The sequence below is a fragment of the Dendrobium catenatum genome, unplaced genomic scaffold (assembly GCF_001605985.2).
Source record: "Dendrobium catenatum unplaced genomic scaffold, ASM160598v2 fragScaff_scaffold_146, whole genome shotgun sequence".
In the NCBI taxonomy this organism is placed as follows: domain Eukaryota; kingdom Viridiplantae; phylum Streptophyta; class Magnoliopsida; order Asparagales; family Orchidaceae; genus Dendrobium; species Dendrobium catenatum.
This window is the reverse complement of record NW_021318608.1, coordinates 938,179-959,810: the sequence shown is the minus strand read 5'-3', so window position 1 is coordinate 959,810 and position 21,632 is coordinate 938,179. Positions and strand designations below refer to the sequence as shown.

The window sequence follows — 21,632 nt, the reverse complement described above, 5'->3', positions numbered from 1 at the left end:
GAGCTCAGGGAAGTGTTAATTAGGTGTTGGCACTGTCAATATGATTATGCTGCCTGATTAGATCTTCTTACCTAAAATTTCATTTAGAAGAAATTATTCACTCGCAGTCACTTTGCTTCCCATATATCGGATAAAATTTGTTGTGTTAGTTTTACTATCATTATCATCTGCATAACTATTTTAGATAAATTTCATGATTTCTCAGAATTCTCATTTCATTTTAGTGTTTTGGATATAGTTTACTTGAGTCTTTTGAAACGATTTCTTGCTACATTATCTTTGATTTTCCATTTCTTTTCAACAACTTCCACGTTAATTTATCTTACCTGTGATGCAGGACGGTTTAGAGTCTCCTGATGCAACAAGACGCATGGTGCATATAGATCAGATAAGGGAATTTAGGATTCAAATATCACGAATTACTAAATGTGGGAGCATACTTTCTCTAAATGCAAAAGTAAATTCGAGAATTAGAATCCAAATGATATTGTAATGATAGGGTAAATTTAAAGAACTTAGCAACAAATCTGAACCACATAAAATCAAGTAGCAATTGTAATTTAATCACCACAAATAAATTCTCAATTGTATAAAATTTAAATAAAATCAATTGTACTAATAAGCCAATAATAAAGTATTTAGAAGAAATTTAATTCATGATCTCATCCTATTATAAGGAGATGACTTCTCCAAATATTTTTTATTATACTGCACTCAGATGAAGCACATATCCAACTTGCACACAAGATTGAAGTTTGAGAGGGAAATTTTTATTCCAGCATTTTTTGGCATGCTCAAAACATCTAAATATAGATTTCTCATCCCTAGGTTAATAGATATAGTTAGTATAAGATCAACCAAAATAATGAAATTAAAAAAACCCTAAAGTTTATACTTTTTCCCTTAGAAGAGACAAATTACAGGTTCACAATGGCAGAATTTGTGAACTACAAACCAGCCATACATGGCATTAACAGGAATTTTGTAACCCATAAATATATTTAGCGAAAACGTGTTATAGACCTAGAAACAATCTCAAAAACTATATTTTTAGAAAGAAGTGAAGTCAGATCGCGATTATAGTCTTATTTGAAAAAAGTCAATTTTAATGAATTGAGCTTTGATATCACCGTAATGACACCCCAATAGGAAAGTTAAATAGTACTTTAATTGAACTTGAAGGTAACCATTGATCATGCCAACTTGATATCATACCAACTCCTATAAATGAACCTAATATTAAAAAATAAATACTCCTTTTCTCAAGGCCTTCATTATTGGGCATGTCTCTTAACTACTTGAAATTACATAATAAATCAATTAATGAAAATATGTAAATTTTACTTCTATCATTATTTGATGTGATGCTTCCAGCATGAATAATCACAAATTTCTTTAAATATGGCCATCATAAGCAAAATTGGTTTTGAATTTAGCCTTTGACATTTATCAAGCAAATTCTGTTAGATTTTATGTCCTAAAAATTAGTCACGAGTCTTCAATAAATTAGGCCTGTCTTTGTTTGTGAACAGGATATTTTGTTGAATTCATCAACAATAGTGAATGCAAAATTCCTTCGAGAATAAGCTATATTGAATTATATGGCAGAGAATTAGATGTCATTTCTTATAAAAGCAGTGGAAAAAGAGAAGACCGCTAGGAATTGACTGTAGGGTCATGAAATATGACGCATTGAAACCTAGATTAATAGCACATTTTTTTGAAACATTCAATTTGTTGGCATTTGTTTCCAAGCATTACAAAATTTTAAATGATACTGCCTTCTCATTTAATTTCTTAAATATTTTCAATGAAAGTATTTCTAATTTAAATGCACCATGACTTAATCACTAAGTTTTAAGCTCTAGATACCTCCTATTCACATCAGCCACTTATATTTGTCATAGTTAGCAACTATTTTGTTGAGAATATCTCTACGCAATTCAAACAAATCATGAAAATTATGCACATGATATGAGAAAAATAATAAATGTTGAAATTTAAACGCGCATTCTAATAGATATTAATAGTAAGTTATTACGAAATCCTAGAAATTGAAATACAAATAAAATTGTAAGTAGGCAAATTACGTAATTATGATGTGCATATGTGGATGAAAAATCTATTGAAGGATAATTAATCTATATAGTTTAAATTTAAATTGTGATGACTTTTACACCTTTAAAATTAACTAGATGGATTGTGTTTCAAATTTCTTATTTTTTAGGATATTTGGAACCAACAAATTCTCAGAAATATTGATGCCACATAGCTTTTGTCATGGGTTCATTCAATGAATTCGTTTGACACTAACCAAAGAAAAAATCAATAGCAATCTGATTATTAATCATAGGAAAAATGGCAAAAGATAATTCATCAAGAACTATTTTTTTATTGCTCATTTAATTTATCAACTACAATATATGCATTTGGTTCATCTTTACATTCAGAAATAGACTTAATACTTCTATGTAGTTTTGATACAAATATGATCGTGCCCAATTTTAATTTCATATTCAAATTTTGACTTTTGACCAAGTGTAGATTAAGGGTGCGTTTGGGACGGCTTCACGGCTGCTTTGCTTTATAAAAATTTATTAAGTGCTCATTTGGGACATTGCGGTAGAACAAAGTTAGAAAAATTTCTGCTGTCCGCCGCTGCTTCTCGCGACCTTCCATTGCGTCCCGCGGTCCGTTGCGGCTCACTGCTTTCCGCCGTTTCGAAGGGCATAAAAGACGGAAAAGCCGAGTCGCTGCTTCTTCGATGCGCGCCTTCTCCGATGGGCATATTTTTCTCTGCAGCGTCGTCGTTCTCCTCGTTCAAAAGCTAGGGTTTGCTTTCTGATTTTTGGCCGCCATGAGCTCTACTGCATCTACCAAGGGAGGGCGTGGCAAGGCCAAAGCCACGAAATTTGTGTCTAGATCTCATAAGGCCGGTTTGCAGTTCCCCGTCGGGAGGATTGCTCGCTTCCTTAAGGCTGGCAAGTACGCTGAACGTGTTGGTGCTGGTGCTCCCGTATATCTTTCTGTCGTCCTTGAGTATCTAGCTGCTGAGGTTGGTATACTAATCTATTTTTGAATGAGTTAGGTTTCTTGTTCTCTGCAATATTTGGCTGTAGGTGGTCTTATTGCTTTTGTAATCTAGGTTCTTGAGTTGGCGGGGAATGCAACGAGAGATAATAAGAAGAATAGGATTGTGCCTAGACACATTCAGCTTGCCGTGAGGAATGATGAGGAGCTTAGCAAGCTTTTGGGTTCTGTGACAATCGCTAATGGTGGTGTTCTGCCAAACATACACCAGACCTTACTGGCGAAGAAGACTGGCAAAGGGAAGGGGGATATTGGTTCAGCGTCGCAGGAGTTTTGATTTTGATTTTTTTTATTACTTTATACATTTGGTTTAAATATGTATAGAGCAATAAAATAGTTAAATTTTATATCAAAATTGTTAACATAAAGAGTTAAAAAAATTAAATTTGAACAAATTTTATTCATCTTCATATATATAAGGGTAACAAGGTAATTTGTTGTAAAACAGCAGCAGCACAACACTTCGGTAGTAGTAATACCCAAACAACATTGACTGATTTCTATACAGCAACTTAAAAAAGCAGCTTTATGTACAACAATTTCACAACCTGCTTTACCGACAGCACCAGCCGTCTCAAACGCACCCTAAAGTTCATGAACATGGTCTAATATAGATACTTGATGCATATTCAAAGCCATTAAATATAAATTATTCATATTATAATCATAAATCATTTTTGCATTCAAAAATATCCTTTAGGAATTTTCATGAATTATCATTTTATCAATTCGATCAGCTTCTATCATACATGATCTTTATGTTGATGTACAAGTAACACAGCCTTAATAGTTGATGACATTATTTTATCATTAATGACATGAATCACATAAATGATAGACGTGTTGATTAAGACTCCTCAATATCCAAAGTTGTGTAAAGCTTATTTAAGGTATTTGGTGCATTATAGCTTTATTTACCCTAATCGTTTACATAGAACCTTTAGGGAAACAAATAATACAATAACAACAACATCAAGCCTTTATCCATTACGTGGGGTTGGCTATATGAATTCCTTTTTTCCATTATATCCTGTTAATAGTAAAATTCTCATTTAAATCTAATAAAGAAAGGTTATTTCTAACATTTTCTAATTAAGTCCTTTTAAGTCCGCCTCTATCTTTTTAACATAAGCCAAATCTAATACATCTACTTTCCTAACCGGGTCATCGGAAGTCCACCGTTTTATGCGACAAAACCATCTAAGGTGACTCTCTATAATCTTATCTTACACTGGAGCTACTCCAACCTTTTCACGTATATACTGGTTTCATATCCTATCTCTATGAGTAAAGCCACTCATCCATCCGAGCATTCTCATCTCTGCAACACTTAAATTAATATTATGCTTCTCTTTTAATGACTAACATTCTACACCATAAAACATTGTAGTTCTTACCACCATCTTATAAAATTTTCTCTTAAGTTTGAGTGGGACTTTTTTATCACACAACAAGCTTGATGCATTCCTCCACCTCAACAATCCAACCTGAAATCTACTAATAATATCCTCATCTTTTCCACCATTACTCTAAACAATAGACCAAAAATATCTAAAACGTGTATCCTTATTAATGACTTGATTGCCCAAAGTCACAATTCCCCCATCAAATCTATTACTTCTAAAATTATACTCCATATATTTGGTTTTAGATGTACTCAAACAAGAACCTTTAGACTCTAAGGTTGAGGCCATGGCTTATCGCCCATAAAAAATTGCAAGGACTCGGATCTTCTTTTCTTAAAATATAATTATATACACAAATATTACAACTTAAAGGCATTTTTCATTGAGAAATGCTAGACTTGACATATTGACACAAGTACAACCTTATAGCTTACAAAATTTTTTTAGAAGAAAGATAGAGATGGGGCGGAAACCGTGGATAGAGGAGGTAGAAGACTGAGACGAAGTTTTAGAGGGGTATGGGAAGGAGGCTAGCTCGCAAGCGAGTGAAAACCAATATGTTTACATTCCAAAAATCATCAAAAACTCATACTCTTACTGCAGGAAAACAACCACTATATATAGGAAATAAAAGAAAAAAAAAATTAAATGCAAGATAGTTAATGCACCATCCAAACATCCACTAGAATTTCCTCAAAAATCTCAGCAAACAGGAACTGAAAAGGTAGCAGCAAACAGGGCAAAACAAAAACAGAAATAGCTGCCAAAAGGGGGAAACCGAAACATTACATGGCATCCAAGGGAGGGGGGGGGGGGACTGAAGCATCAACAGGGGGAAAATGAAGCATCATTCGAAGCTAAAGGGGGAGGGGGGAACTCGAAACTTTACCTACATCAACAACTTCCGTAATAGACCTAACCGACATGAATCCAAATTGATTTTGAGAAACATTAGTTTCATGTCATAACCTATGCTCCATAACTCTTTCCTATAGTTTTAAAGTATGATACATTAACTTAATTCCTCTATAAATCGCACAATCTTGTGCATCACTTTTATTCTTATAAATAAGAATCAACACGTTCCTCCGCTCATCTGACATATTTTTAGTCTTCAAAGTAATATGAAAAAGTTTAGTAAGCCAAGAAATTTCTTTATCTCCTAAGCATTTCCACACCTCTATTGGAATATCATCAGGTCTAATAGCTCTTCCACACATCATTTTCTTTAAAGCCTCACTAACTTCGATGTTATTAATATGCCGATAAAAACAAAAATATATATTTTCATTTAGGGTGCTAAGGTAACTAAACTCAATCGTATTTTCTTAATCTTCGTTGAAATGTTTAGCAAAATATCTATCTAGCTATGTTAAATTTTTTCTTTTAATAAAAACATTTTTAAATCTTCATCCTTAATGCATTTCACTTGAACTAAATCCTTATTGCTACTATGTCTTTGTTTGACCAACTTATACTTATTTTTTTTCCCTTCTTAGTATCTAATCTATTATATAAATTATTAAAAGATAAATTTTTTGTATCGCATATTGCTATTTTAGACTCCTTACGGGCCTTTTTATATCTTTCTCAATTTTTCAGAGTTTTACATCTAAGATATTTTTTTATAATAAAACTTCTTATTTTTAATCTTTTTTTTGCTTATTTTAATTTCATCAACAACTATTTTTACTATTACGTGTTTTTTTCTTAATACTCAAAGCACATCCTTTGCAACAACCTTAATAACACTAGTTATTTTTTTCCACCTAACATTAGCTTTCTCATGCACAAACAAAATCTTAAAATTTATAATTTTACTCAAAAAATATTTTTGTTACTGTACTTTAAATGCCCCTATTATTTAATTAAAAATAATATTTTACTTTATTGTTTATATTCTACCCCTTAATCTTAAAGTCCAAAACTAATAAGTGATATTGGGTACATAAGCTTACATTCAAAATAATTTTATAATTTAAACGATCTATATTTCTTATAAGAAAATAATCAATTTGAGTTTTACTTTATCCATTCTTATAAGTGAAAAGATGCTCATCTCTTTTCTTAAATAAGGTATTAGCAATTACAAAAGCATGTGAAATCTAAAATGGTCTTACCCCCCTCATTAGTTGCTCTAAACCCATAGCATGCATAAATGTTTTTAAAATCATTTACCTCTCTACCAACATGTCTATTTAAATCTCCTCCAATAAAAACTCTTTATTAAAGGGTTATTTATTGTATTAATTCTTTAAAGTCATTTCAAAATTTTAGTTTTGCACATATATTTAAATTTACTTGAGCATAAGCACTTATAATATCAATAATCATAGCATCAATAATAATCTTTAAAGCTATAATTCTATTTATAATTTTATTAATTTTTATGATATTATCCTTCCAACTTTTATCTATAATCATACTTACACTATTTCTAGTACAACTCCTATCAGAATACCATAGTTTAAATCTTAAACTATTAATCTGTTTAGTCTTCTCTCCAACCCATTTAATTTTCTGAATGCATATAATATTTATTTTCTTATGAATCATACTATATATTTATCCATTAATTTGCCTGTAAGGGAATCTACATTCAAAGTTCCTATCATAATTCTAGTTCCACGGACTATCTTCTTTGCCCACATTCATCAATAATATGGAACTCTTGCTTATTTAACATTGCACCTGGGAGTCGGTGTTGCGGCCCTTGCATTCTTATTGCTGTATCCAAGCCATACAACATGTCGCTTTAAGAAAATACCCTAGCATTAACACAATGTATTAAAAAATTCATGTTATAATTATTTGACAAATTTTACACATGATATCCATGTCAATGGCGCAAAATGGTGCACACCTTGGCTCATGATGGAGAGTCTTTACTTTTGATGCATTTTTTGTATTAATCATTTTATTTCAGTTTTCCGTTTTTGCCCTTATGGGTAGTTGATCGCTATTGTAGCCCAAGGGGCATTCTAGTTTTTTGTTTTATTTGTCATTTTGAGGCCTATATATATGGCCATCTTCTTATGCAATGGGATGATGAATGAATAGACAAATTTCAGTTTCTTTCTTCTTGCTCTTATTGCTTGTGTGCTTCGAAGAGGAGAGATCACCCTAGAAGAGGGCCAACACAATACCCGACAGCCGCCGGAAGGTTTGGGCTTTCGATTCTACCTTTCTTTGGTTTCTTTCGTATTCTTTTTGTTTTCCCTCCATATCCCTCATACCGCCGGCCACCTCTTGCTCCTTCCCCAAACCCGGAAACCCCACATCCCACCACCGGCCCTACTCAAGCACTAGCCACCCGCCGGCCACCAAACCCCATAGCCACTGGTCCCTTGAACCTTCTAGCCGCTGGCCCCTCCCAAACTTCCATGAGTTTTGAATTTCAAAATTCAAATTTTCCTTAATTACTTTTTTAAAATATCTTTCTATTAATATGAAAACTTCTTGATTTGAATTCAAACTTATTTGAATTTCAAATTAATCCCATATTAATGAATCCTATTTTTGGAAACCCATTCAATCCCTAAAATCTGAAATTAATTCAGATTTAATCATATAATTAGATTGATTGCATGGGGACCACATACATCGAACTTGGACACCTTTCTCTCCCCTCTCTCATGGCCGGGCCCCCCTCCAATCTCTTTCCTATCTAATTAAAGCTCCCAATCAAGCCTCCAATCAACCCATTAATGCTCGCTTAATCAACCGGCCCCTTCCCCAAATCAGCCACCCCTTTATTCTCCTTAATTATTTGGGGTTTGAAATTCGAACTTCCTCCTAATTCCTAATTCACCAAATCTGAAATACATTTCAGATTTTTCCTCCTTGGCTTCCTAACTACAGAGCCCAAATCTGGCCCGAAGCCGTGCTCCCCTTCCCTTCTCTATCCGGTCATCCCATTTCCCTCCCTCCACTTGTTAGCCCTTCCAAATCTTTCCCGTGATTGCTGAAAACAGAGTTCCTTCTGGAGTGATCCTGCTGTCCAGAAGTTCTTGACGTCTTCATCATTGAATCTAGCCCAATGCCTTTGCAAAACTGCTGCTCCATGAAGGCCAGATTGCTGTCCACGGATTTCTGCGGGCATATCTACACATTATCTCTCAACCAAAAGGTTTCAGTTGCTGTCTAGAATTCCATAGCTATTCCAGGTTGCTGTCCAGACTATGGAGGCTAAGGGGATTGCTGATTGGAAGCCCCATATTTGCATATTATTTAATATTGGTGAACTCTTTCCCTAGTCACTTATTTTCTTAGTTATCCTACTCCGTGTCTTAATGGATTCTTATGGAGCTTATTATTGATCTCTGCTAAAACCTAGTAATCTTAAAGAGTTGAATGAGTGGAATATGTCATAGTGACTTGTCTCATTGTTAATCTAGGGATATCTTGTTGAAAACCATCCATGCTTGCAACATAGATTAAGTTGTCTATTTTACGATCTTAACTCCTATGCATGTGGTTTAGCCTAAGCTTGTCTTACCGCTCTTTATGTTTTCTTTTGTTGTTTAAAACCAATATAAAGATGTGATTATTATGGATTCTAAAATTAAACGTGCAAATTCATTAAGTAACTCATCTTTGCATATATTGTTTTACATCATTCTTGGTATCAGAGCATGGTAGGCATGCATGTCATGTACTAAAAAAACATCCTATGGTCTAGCCTTGCGTTAACCTTAAATTTTGCATGTATATCATCGCATATATAATTTTTAGTCACTGTTTTCATTGCTGTCCCTGCATTTCCTGCATGAATTTAGTGGAGTTTAAGTCACTCTAGCTAGTGTCTTAGTGCTGCCATTAAACCCATAACGATTCTAAGTGCTTAGGACAACTACACCTTTAATATTAGCTGCTGCCTCACTGTTCCAGCAACTTTTATACACCATTTAGTGAGTTTAAAGTCGTGTCTAGGTGCTGTCCTTGCCCTAGTGGTATCCCTATAACATTTATACAACCTAGACCATTGCTTAGTTTGCTGTCCTGATTTTTCCTGCTGCTATTGGTGCCTTTTTAGTGAGCAATTCAGTGTGTTTAGATGCTGACCACACTCTAGAAACTTTCCTAAATACTTTGACAACTTTATGTCATGCTGTACGTTGCTGTTCATATAATTCCTGCACACATCTAGTGAACTATAGGCTAGTTTCTCAAGTGTTTAGGTGCTGTCCTCAACCTAACGACATTCCTAAGTACCTAGATTTCTTAACTCATTAGTGTAGCTTGCTGTCCAAACAAAATTTGAACCCTTTAGTGAGTTTAAGAAAGCCTAGCTTAGTGTCTCAATGACGTCCCTTACACCCAATCATCTTTGAGTGTCATTTGACGCTTCCGAATAGACCCGATAGGACTTTAAAAGAAGTTAGATGACCTAGTTAGTCTTGTAGACTCTCAAACTAAAACCACGAAGGAGAAACATGTTGGCTCTCCCCACTCTAAGTACGTGCCCCATTCAGTCATGTTAGTCGGACGATGCCCCTCTCTGCTTATCAACCTAGACCTGAGCCTAAGTCTCAACGACCTCACTTAGAATCACAATACAGTCTACCCACATTTGAGTAGTTGCTTCATTGTCTTCATTGACATTAGTTTCTCCTTCTGCTTCAACTTCTGAAACATCAACATTCTTAGGAGTAACCCATTCATCATCAAATTGTAAATCATCAACAAGTAAAAGATCAATTTCATTATCAATGCTTCATTGCTTTTGTAATTTGAGATGTCTATCTTTCAGTTTTTTATTAAACATAACATAAAGTAGTTTGTTCATTCGATCTATTGTCAATCGATTTCTTCTCTTAGTATGAATTTGATTGAAGATGCTCCAATTAGGCTCGCATGCAGAAGCCGAACATGTTAGGCTAAGAATTTTAACTGCAAAAACTTTCAATTCAGGAACATCATCTCCAAACTGACTCCACCAATGTTCTACATGAAAATGAATAGTATTTTATGAATATTAATTGAAGTAGAAGACTTGAACATAAATATTAAAATTAAAATTCTAAATATACAAATTATAAACATACCAGGAGATCGTGTTTTGTAGCATGCTCGTACTGCTCTAAATCCAAATATTCCCTTCTTTAAATGAAATTCCTCAAGTTGATCATTCACTTTGAGATAGTTTTCTTCAGAAATGAGTCTGTCCATACATGCATACAAACTAGTTTTCACTTGTTTATCAACATGAAAGTCTTTATCATAATGAAATTGATGATTTAAATAGTATGCAGCAGTATGTAAGTGTTGGTGTAATTGACGATCCCACTTTTCATCTATAATATCTCCTATTTTTTGTAGTCACTTTCTTGACCTCCCAAATTTTTTGTAAAGTCTTCTTTAGTCCTATTCATTGCTTCATAAATAAATCCCATAGCTGGGGCCCTCTCACCATCAACCATTCTAAGCACCTTAACTAATGGTGTTGTTGTCTTCAAAGCATAATTTGTATTGCGCCAAAATGAATCATCTTTCATAACAATATTTTTTACCTGTTTTTCTTCTTGTTTTTTTGTCCATGAATTTTTATCCCATTTTTCAGAAGCAAACATAGCTTCCAAATGTTGCCTTAACTTCTTGAATCTCTGCAATGTTAAATATGCAATAGCAAATCTCGTAACAGCAGGTCTAATAATTTCCTTGTCAGTGAATTTTCTTATCAAATTGAGTACCCAAGAATGATTGTATATGAACTTACTAACGAATTTGGCCTTCAATAGGGCTGATTTATGCTGAGGCAACTGTCCTAACCTCTAAAGCATTAAATCAATACAATGTGCAGCACAACGAGGGTGCGTCGTTTGAACTTACTAACGAATTTGGCCTTCGGCATCATTTCCTGCTTTCGAAATCGTTATTGCTTTCGGTTTTGTTTCTTGCGTCTTCTTCTTCCAACTTCGTCTCCTGCACTCACGGCTTCGTCTCCTTTCCTCACGGCTTTGTCTCTTTCTCTCACGACTTCGCCTCCAGTTCGTCTTTCAATTCTCATAGGAAGCCGTAATCCTATACGCGAATACGGGAACACGAATTGGCTGCGTCGTATTTATATATATACCGAAGAAAATATTTCGAGGTGGTGCCTCGTACTGCCTCGAGGCGTTACGCTATGATGCGCACGCCCCGTGCGAAAAAATCGTAGGCTTCGCTGGATGGTTTGAGGCGTAAGCTCCGATGCGCATGACTTCCGCCTCGACTTGAGGCGCAACTCAATGCGGACCCCTCGTCCGCTTTTTTAATGGTTGCTATTTAATGGTATTTAATATTAATAAATATATATATATTAATTATTTTACATTGAGCGCCATGTTTAAAATGACGTGTGCCGTGCCGTGCGCTATGCACCATGATTCCATAGGAAACTTTGTGCTGTGGTGCGTCATTCGCCATTGGCAAGTATGCTAACACAACCCTCAACTTTTCAAAACCTAGGACTTGGGAACTTGCAACTACATTGTAATGTTTAGCTAAAAATTTTGTAAACCTTAAATAATGCTTAAGGACCATATTTATGTAATTTATAATTCTTAAATTGATATTGCAGTTGATTATTATACTCACCAAATTCTGAGTATTACTCGTAAGTCTATGTTTCATACAAGTCCATGATGATGACTTAGTAGAAACACCTCACTAAAATGATTGAGCATGACTTCTAGTTTTAGTTTGACACATTCAAATCTTTGATGATGATGACAACAACATCATCAAGCTTTTATCCCACTATTTGAGATAGACTACATGAATCCTTTTTCTCCATTGTGTCTTGGTAAGAGTCAAATTCTCATTTAAATCTAAAAAAATGGTCATTTCTAATATTTTCTAATCAGTTCTATTTAGGTCTACCTCTGCCTTTTTTAATATAAGCCAAATCTAACACATTCTTCTAATCGGGTCATCGAAGGGTTGATGTTTTATGTGATCAAACAATCTTAGGAGATTCTCTCTAATCTTATCTGCCACTGGAGCTACTCCAACTTTTTCACATATTTGCTCGTTTCATATTCGATCTCTAAGAATAAAGCTACTCATCCATCCGAGCATCCTTATCTCTGCAACACTTAACTTAATTGTATGCTTCTTTTTTAATGGCCAACATTCTGCGCCAAAAGTATTGCTGTAACTTATAAGTAATCCCACAATGTTGCATTTAAATTATTTCCTTCTATTAGGCCCTTTACACTCATTGAAGTGATTCCAACCTATATCTAGCTTCTCTCGCACGCTATGAGTAGGTCTAGGTTGACTGTTTGATGGATCCATTCTAAAGCATTGAAATAAATGCCATAATACACATACACTAATTTCAAATATTCAATTGATGCAAACAAATTACAAATAAATTCAAGAATATAATTATTGTCATGGCGATTGAAAAATAAATTTTTAGAACTGTAAATTTTGCAAGAACAATGATTTGGAAATGCTCCTCTTATAGTGTTCTTATCTCTCATCATTTAAATTTTAAACAAAGGTTCATTACAGAGGCAACCACCAATTCTAGATTACATACGCTCAAATTCAAGAGAAGAAATTGTAGACTTAGGGGCTGCGTTTGCATTGTGATTAACTAGGGCAAATATTATTAAGGTTTTAAGTATAAAAAAGTAAAAGGAGCAAGGTGAAATATAGTAGAGCCAATTTTTATACATTTTCATAATTTTGAAATGCTCCAGCCTCATTTATGAAGAATAAAAATGTCTATCAGTGCGTCAGTGACAATTGGGTTGACAAGGATCTAGTTGAGGATTTGATTAAACAAGGTATGTAAGCAAAGTAACTAGTAAATATCATTTAATTAGTAATCTATAACTAGTAAACTAAATAGTAAACATTCACCTTCACCTTCACCTTCTCTCCTATAAAAACTTAAACCCTAAATTAACAAATTTGAGAATAAACAGTAAATACTAAATAAAAATGCAATAAATAGAAATAATGGAAACTCAAAAGCTCGTGAAAGTAATATATGAAATTTTTATTTCCTTGTGGAAGAAATAAAAAAATCTTGTATTTTCGATTGTTATCCATGATGAAGAATAGGAATAGATGCTGAGGAGATCAACTTTGTAGACTTTAGATTGAGGTTAGAGGTTAGAGATGATGAATAGCACCGACAACTCCATCTCACTCAATTGATCATGCTCGGGAATGTGAATGGGTCAGGATGGGTAAGGGAAGAAGAAGAATAATGAAATAGGAATTAGGAAATATGTTTTTGATTTAATACTATGGTTGCTTAATTTAGACCGTTTGATTTGAAATCAATGGTTCAAGATTGATTTTTTTTAAAGCTTAGTTTTTTAAAATCATTTCCAATCTGCTATTTCAACGATCAAATCGCTTGTTTGATGTAGTCACACATAGTTTTCGTGCAAATTCAATTTTTGTAGATAATGGAACTAGCCGGCCGACCGGTTCCCGGTTCAACCGGTTGAATCGGTCCTGCTTTAAAAATCTTGTGGTATGTATTGCACTTGAAGGAATCACATGTCTAATCGGTATCATGGGATTGAAATATGGAAGAGAAATTTTTATTTAACCAAGGTTGTTAGCACATGCCCCAAAATATCTATTTATGGAGTCCTCATCTCTGAGTAGATATAGTTAACACAAAGCCAATCTAATATTATTCTAGATAACCATCAAATTCACTCAAAACTCATGAATTATAATGACACAAGATAATGTGAAAGCAAAAATTCCACAATAGCCGTGACAAACCCTGGTGTAGCCCCTACATCAAATATTGAACCAACTACCAGGATTGGTTGGACTAGTTGTCAACATATTGATATTGATGATTCAAATAATAGTAGTGGTGTGCAAATACTGATGCAATTGGAGCTCCTATTTTTCATGTATAATTTCTTAAATTTCTCACAGACATGGCCATGTCTTCTTTAGTTTTGTACTATCAACTCCTGTTTCTCGTCTTTTGTATTATAAATGAAACCAATAGTTTACTTTTTCTTTGTATCAAATGAACTAAATAAAGGCTTAGAAGTTATCATAACATGAGTGACTCTTAAGCAAAAACTCTCTCATGAAACAATTTTCCTGACTTCTTTACAATCAAGTTACTTAGCCCAAACACAATTTAACCACTCTATGAAGGTGAACATAGCCTCCAATAGTTTCTTTATTCTAGAATGCTTTGTTAAGTATGCCATAGAAAATCTTGTTGCTGTAGATAATGGTTTTTGTTTTAGAAAATGTTCTCATCAAGGCCAAAACCCAACTATGATTGCGAATGAATTTTCTAATTTTTGCATCTTTAGTTAAGGCATTATCATTTTGAAGAAATTCTCCAAGTTTTAAAAGGATTAAATCAATGCAATGTGTGACACACACATGGAGTCCAACAAATATGTTTTCTCTTCTCCATCAATTTATTTCACACTTTCTTATAATCGTTATCATTTTTAGTAACCACTTAAAATACTAAATACTCTATAATCTCCTCTATAACTTCATTAATGTCTGTAAATATAATTTGCATCATTCACCTAATTTAATGCTTCAATAGGCTTCAAAAAATAATGTGATAGGGATTATTTATTAGGTGTTAAATAAGATAGGATTGCAACTCCATGTTGTGATGAAATTCTTAAACACCTCAATAACCTTTTTAGTGTTATTCAATTTCTCCTTCAATATCAAATCTTAAGTTCCTACATGTATGGACGTCTAAGGTCTCAACCATAAATACTTATAGAATTAATCATGTTGACTTAGGATGTGGAAGTTGCTACATACAATGGAATTACATTGATAGGGACATCAGAGCTTGGAGGGTTTATCACCGTAGAGGTCGCAGATCTACGACCTTAATTGAGTCTTTATATTTTTAGTTTTCATATGTTGTAGAAGATTTATGTGATGTTAATTATCTTATTTCAGTTTTACCCTCACTTGAAGGAGCTTTTGTGTTGTTTGGCCAAGGGCCTTTTTGTCTTTTGTCCTTTCATGTTTTTGGTGCCGATATATATGGCCCATTGTTCTCTTTTATGGATGATGAATATTTCATATAAATTTTTGGTTATATGCTTCCTCTTCTCTTGGTGAGTTGAGTTTGTGTGTGAAGTCTTTTGGAGAAAGACAAAGAAATACCCAACAGCATCTGAGCTGTTGGATGGTATCATCTTCCCTCTCTATCTCGTTCTTCTCCTCCCCTAGCCGCCCAAACAACCTCCCATAGCAGTAGCAACTTGCTGCCCTCAACTAGTTGCCACCTCCCTTCCCTTCCTCTCTAACTACCTCCATCATCCCTCCAACACCCTTGTCCCTTGCGCTTCCCAATTTTGCATTTAATTCACATTAATTGAGCATTTATCTCAATTGATTATGACCTTTGGAGATCCACATCCACTTTAATTTTCTCCCTTTCCCAAGCTAACTTTTCCCTTTTCCGACCCAACTATTCTTCCCAAGCAAGCCACATCAGCCCTCTCCCTTTCTCAAGCTAACTTTTCATTTTCCCAAGCAAACTACTTCCCTTCCAAACAAGCCACATCAGCCCTCTCTCTTTCCCAAACTAACTTTTCCCTTTCCCAAGCTAACTACTTCCACATCAGCCCTCTCTCTTTCCAAAGCAACCAATCCCACCTCTTCACCTCTCAAGTTTATTTCTCCACTTCCAAATCCTCATATAACTGAAACTTTCTTTTCCCCTTACTATTCTACCTTTCCAAGGAAACATAGCTTCTTCTAATGCAACAATAATATTGATTCAATAAAGAGCAAGTGTTTTGAAGGTAAGCCAATGAGGAACTTGCCTGCATTTCATCAACGACTCCGTTCTTCCCTTTCATGAGCTAAGTATCAAACCCTCTCTTGTTCTTCATCTAACTAAATATTAGTTTTCTCATTTCATCTATAGTAACATCATCTTATATGTGTTGATTAATCTGTCATGCCCTAGTTAAATTTGAGCGATCAGAAATTCTAGTGATTAGTCCTTTAATTAAATGTTGGACTTGTGCCAACCCATATTTGCTAGTCTACATTTGATTCACCTATTCTTGTATGTTCAGCCTTTACTTGTTAGTTTCTTGCTATCACATGATCTAATAGTTCCAATTTTTTTAATGTTCTTATGTTTTATGACATTTATTTTGTTGTCTTTGGCTATCTTAGCACAAATTTCTAATTGCATGGCTTATTTCTCTTAGTTCAGCATCATTTAGTATCAGAGCATGGTTGCCTAGTTGCATGTGCTAGAATTCAACCCAAAGTTTTACATAGCAGCCCCTAGGTTTGATTAATTGCATAACATTTCATTTACATCACTTGTTTGCCCATTTTACACAACAATTTCTGCATGCCATGTCACTTAGCTACAAGAAGTAGACTCATAATGCCAAGCTTAGTTTAAGAAATTGTATTCATAATGTCAAGCTTAGTTTAAGAATTTGTATGTTTAAGTGCTGCCCCTTAAACTACAGCAATCCTACCTCTTCAAAACTGATTTGAGGAGGGTGTTTCCCATTATTTGCTTGCTGTCCTCTAAAACCTGCATCATATAGCAAGCCTTTGGTGTGTTTTCCCATTAGTCTAAGTGTTGTCCTTTATGTCCTAGCAGACCTAAGTGTCTCCTTGTGTATCCCCATGGACCCGGAACAAATTCAACAGACCTAAGGCGCTTTAGTTGGTCAAATTGGCGCCCTAACTCAGGTTTTAGGGAAAACCAAGCCGATGCGACCAAATTCCATTGCCTCACAATGGAAAGGCTTGGCAATCTTGATAGAACAAGAAGTATGCCTTCACTCTACACCCCATCTAAAATTCCTTCAATTGTTGGTGATGACTTGAACCTCAATGATTGATACCCCCACGCCCCCTCCTCCACAACAACCTAGGTATGACCAAACCTCCCCTCTTGATCATAATCCTGTTTTCGGCTAGGGAGTGCCCCAAGCACATGGTGGACACCACCTTGCCCCTATTGATCGGCCATACCGTGAGCATCCCTGTGGTCATGATCCCGTGCATGATCCTGTTGCTCCTTTGTTGAAAAACATTAGGGTTGATGCTCCCATATTTGATGGAAACTTGAATCCCCAGATCTTTCTGGATTGGATCAAGGGTATGGATAGTTTTTCAAGTAGTATAACATTTATGAGAAGCGAAAAGTTAGATTTTCTGAAATGAAGTTTATTGGGAGTGCTAGTCAATATTGGACTAATATAGAAATCTTAAGGAATCTTGAAGTGAATATTCTGTCACTGATTGGAGAACTATGAAGCGGGAACTGAGGAAGAAATATCTCCCACCATCGTACTTCTCGAAACTATTGGATAGGTGGAACAAGTTAACCCAGGGTATCAAATCTGTAAAAGACTATATCGTAGCATTTGATGACTTTATGATACTCCGCAGTGGAGAGACCACCACTACTCCTGCACAGATTCTATCCATGTTTCGTGCAGGGTTGCGTGAAGTTCTTCGCAACAAATTATTTGCTAGGAATATCACCACCTTAGAGAGTGCCTATAGCATAGTCTTGGATCTGGAAGAATCTAGACCACTCCACACTATTTGTCACAATAAGTATAGACCCCCATTTAGGCCTCCTTGTGGATCAACCCCACATGTTTCTTCTCCTAGGTCAACTCCTAGCCATCCCAGCCGACCCCCTTCTAACACACCCCAAACTTGGCCTGATCTGAAGGGAAAGTCTCACATGGTGGAGTCACATAAATCCCACCCCGGTTCTAAGTGCTTCAGGTGCCATGGGTATGCCCACATCGCTGTCCAATGCTCTAGCCCTTATAATGTCTCCATTATTGAAGAAGTATATGAGGAAGACCTTGAGCCTGAGGCTGACCTCACTCATCTTGTAGATCCTGATAGTGAGCTCTTTGAGGAGGATGAGGATGATACTGCGGTCATCCATTGCATCCAAAGATTTGATCCATCTCCCTTCTGTGTGGTGAGATGTGCTTTGTCCCACCCTAGACATGTTGATGATTGGCATAGGACTTCTATTTTCCGTAATTACACCAAGTTGAAGGACAAAAATTATAAGGTTATCATTGACAGCGGCAGCTGCATCAATGTCATTTCCTCCAACATGGTTACACGCCTAGTTCTATGTGTTGTTCCTCACCCCAACCCTTATAAGGTGGCGTTGGTCAACTCCACTGCCTTGGGGGTGTAGGAGCGAAGCTTCATACCCATCTCCTTTTTAGATTATAAGGAGAATGTTTGGTGTAACATCCTTATTATGGATGTGGGACAAATTATCTTAGGCCACCCCTGTCTTTATGATAATGATGTCCTAATTTATGGCCGTTCGAATATTCGCGTATTTGAACATGTGGGCAAGAAAATCAAGCTTATACCAAACCACCCCAAGCCAAAGGATGAGCCCAAGCCTATGTCCGTAAAGCCAAGAAAAGGACTAAACCTTGTATCTGCCATGGTTTTAGACTCATGTGTGTCACAAGGTGCACCTCTGTATGCCTTAGTGGGACATGAGATTACGGAGGAATCTATTAGTTATATCCCTCAGGAGGTTCAACCCCTACTACAGGACTTTTTTGACATCTTCCCCGAGGATCTACTTGATCATGAGATTTAGTCCTAGGTGCATCCCTTTCGAACTTGCCCCACTATCGTATGAGCCCTACTGAGCATGTTGAGCTCAAAAGGCAGGTTGATGAACTCCTACATTGAGGTTTCATCAAAGAGAGTTTAAGCCCTTGTGTAGTGCCTGCCCTTCTTACTCCTAAGAAGGATGGTACTTGACGAATTTGCATTGATAGCCATGTTATTAACAAAATCAAAATATCGCTTCCCTATTCCCAAACTTGACGACATGCTGGATATGATGTCAGGAGCCACCATTTTCTCCAAGATTGATTTGAGAGTGGTTATCATCAGATTAGGATCTGCCTAGGGGATGAATGGAAGACGGCCTTCAAAATAAAGGATGGTTTTTTTGAATGGCTGGTCATGTCGTTTGGGTTGAGCAATGCCCCAAGCATCTTCATGAGAGTCATGACCCAGGTGCTTAGACTATTCTTGGGTAAGTTTGTCGTTGTATATTTTGATAACATGCTTATTTACAGTCGTTCTATTGATCAACACTTGGACCATCTTTGGCAAGTGTGTAGTGTCTTGAGGAAGGAGCAGCTTTATGTAATCCCAAGAAGTGTGTCTTCTTCACAGACCAGGTCATATTCTTGGGCTTTATAGTCCCATCCTGTGGGGTCTCTGTAGATTTTGAAAAGGTAAAAGCCATAGTCGATTAGCTCGTCCCCAAGAGCATTCAGGAAGTTCGTAGCTTCCATGGTTTGGCTACATTCTATAATAGGTTTTTTAAGAACTTCAGCAGCACAGTCACCCCTATCATTGATTGCCTTAAAAGAGAGGAATTCCATTGGTCTACAGTTGCCACCAAGGTCTTTGATGAGGTTAAGAGAAAGATGGTGGAGGCACCTGTTATGAGGTTACCTGACTTTTCTAAAGTCTTTGAGGTGTCATGTGATGCCTCTAGAGTTGGGTATTGGTGGGGTCCTTTCCCATGAAGGTAATGTTGTGGCTTATTTCAACGAGAAGTTGAATGATATTCGTCAACGGTACTCCATGTATGTCAAAAAATTTTATGCTGTGATTTAGTCCTTGAGATATTGACAATATATTTACTCCCATAAGAGTTTGTCATCTTTTCTGATCATGAAGTTCTACGTTATATAAACTCCCAAAAGAAGTTGAACAAACGTCATGGAAGATGGGTTGAGTTCCTCCGGGAATATACATACACGCTTAAGCACAAGGCGAAAGTGCAGAACCGAGCTACTGATGCCCTTTGTCGTCGTATGATGACGCTTGTTGAATTGAGGGCTGAGGTTATTGGATTTGAGCAGTTGAGAGACGATTATGTTGATTGGCATGATTTTGGAGAGATCTACTCCATCCTCACCTCTATTGATGAACGTATCATGGATGATTATATCGTCAAGGATGTATATCTATTTCTGGTCCAGGAGCTCTGCATCCCTTCATCATCACTGAGAGAGTTTTTTTGTATGGGAGCTTCATGCTGGCAATCTAGCTGGTCATTTTGGCCGGGATAAACTTGTCATATCGATTTTTTTGGCCTAACTTATAACAGGATGTTGCTAGGTTTGTCAATAGATGCCACTTATGCCAACTGGCCAAACAAAAATAAGCAAAACACTTGGTTATACATGCCTCTACCTGTCCCTTCTTGTCCTTGGCAGGATGTTAGTATGGATTTTGTTCTCGGCCTGCCAAAGACCGTCCGCAAGAATGATGCCATCTGTGTGGTAGTGGTTAGATTTTTCAAAATCGCTCATTTCTTGCCTTGTTTTAAGACTTTTGATGCCTCTATTGTGACAAAACTATATTTTAATGAGGGTGTCAGATTACATGGTTTACTCAAAACTATCGTGTCTGATAGGGATGTGAAGTTCACGGGCTATTTTTTGAAAACCTTGTGGATGAAAATGTGCACAAAACTTCAGTTCTCTACTGCTTTTCACCCACAAACTGATGGCCAGACTGAGGTAGTTAATAAGAATTAGGACATCTTCTCAGAACCTTAGTTGGTGAACATGTGAAAGATTGGGATTCTAAGTTGTCTATAGCTGAGTTTGTCTATAATAATTCTGTGAATTGTACTACAAGTCTGAGTCCAGCTGAGATAGTCTATGGTTTCAAACTTAGGCAGCCTATAGATTTGATTCCCATGAGTCCTAGGTCTAGAGTTAGTGAGTTTGTATCATCATTTGCATTCTATTTGCATAATTTGCATAAAGAGATTTTAATTAAGATAAATCAAAGCAATGCAACGTACAAACTTCAGGCTAACATTAAGAAGCGATTCAGAACTTTTTAAGTAAGTGATTATGTGATGGTTCAGATTCGTCTGGAATGGTTCCTGAAAGGGGTTATTTGGAGAGTGTTGGACCTTTTAGAGTTGTGAACAAAATTAATGACAATGCTTATGTGGAAGATTTTTCTTAAGATTTTGGCATAAGTCTGTCCTTTAATATAGAGAATGTAGTAGCCTATAAGGGACCTGATTTTAACCCACCTAATCCATTTACTGAGCCTTGTTTGAACCCACCCAGTGAGCACCCTAGCCTA

The 21,632-nt window shown here is 35.9% G+C and overlaps 2 protein-coding genes across 4 annotated transcripts in view; both read left to right on the top strand.

Annotated features, from left to right (window-relative positions):
• Nucleotides 1-21,632, top strand: part of LOC110114358 (peroxisome biogenesis protein 22) — a 42,873-nt gene that overhangs the window by 11,204 nt on the left and 10,037 nt on the right. The gene's annotated exons all lie outside the window — the stretch shown is intronic.
• On the top strand, nt 22-4,329 carry LOC110114359 (histone H2AX-like). The gene is made up of 2 exons (XM_020847216.2): nt 22-3,055; nt 3,146-4,329. The coding sequence occupies exons 1-2, from the start codon at nt 2,858-2,860 to the stop codon at nt 3,365-3,367; spliced, it is 420 nt and encodes a 139-aa protein (XP_020702875.1). The 5' UTR covers nt 22-2,857; the 3' UTR covers nt 3,368-4,329.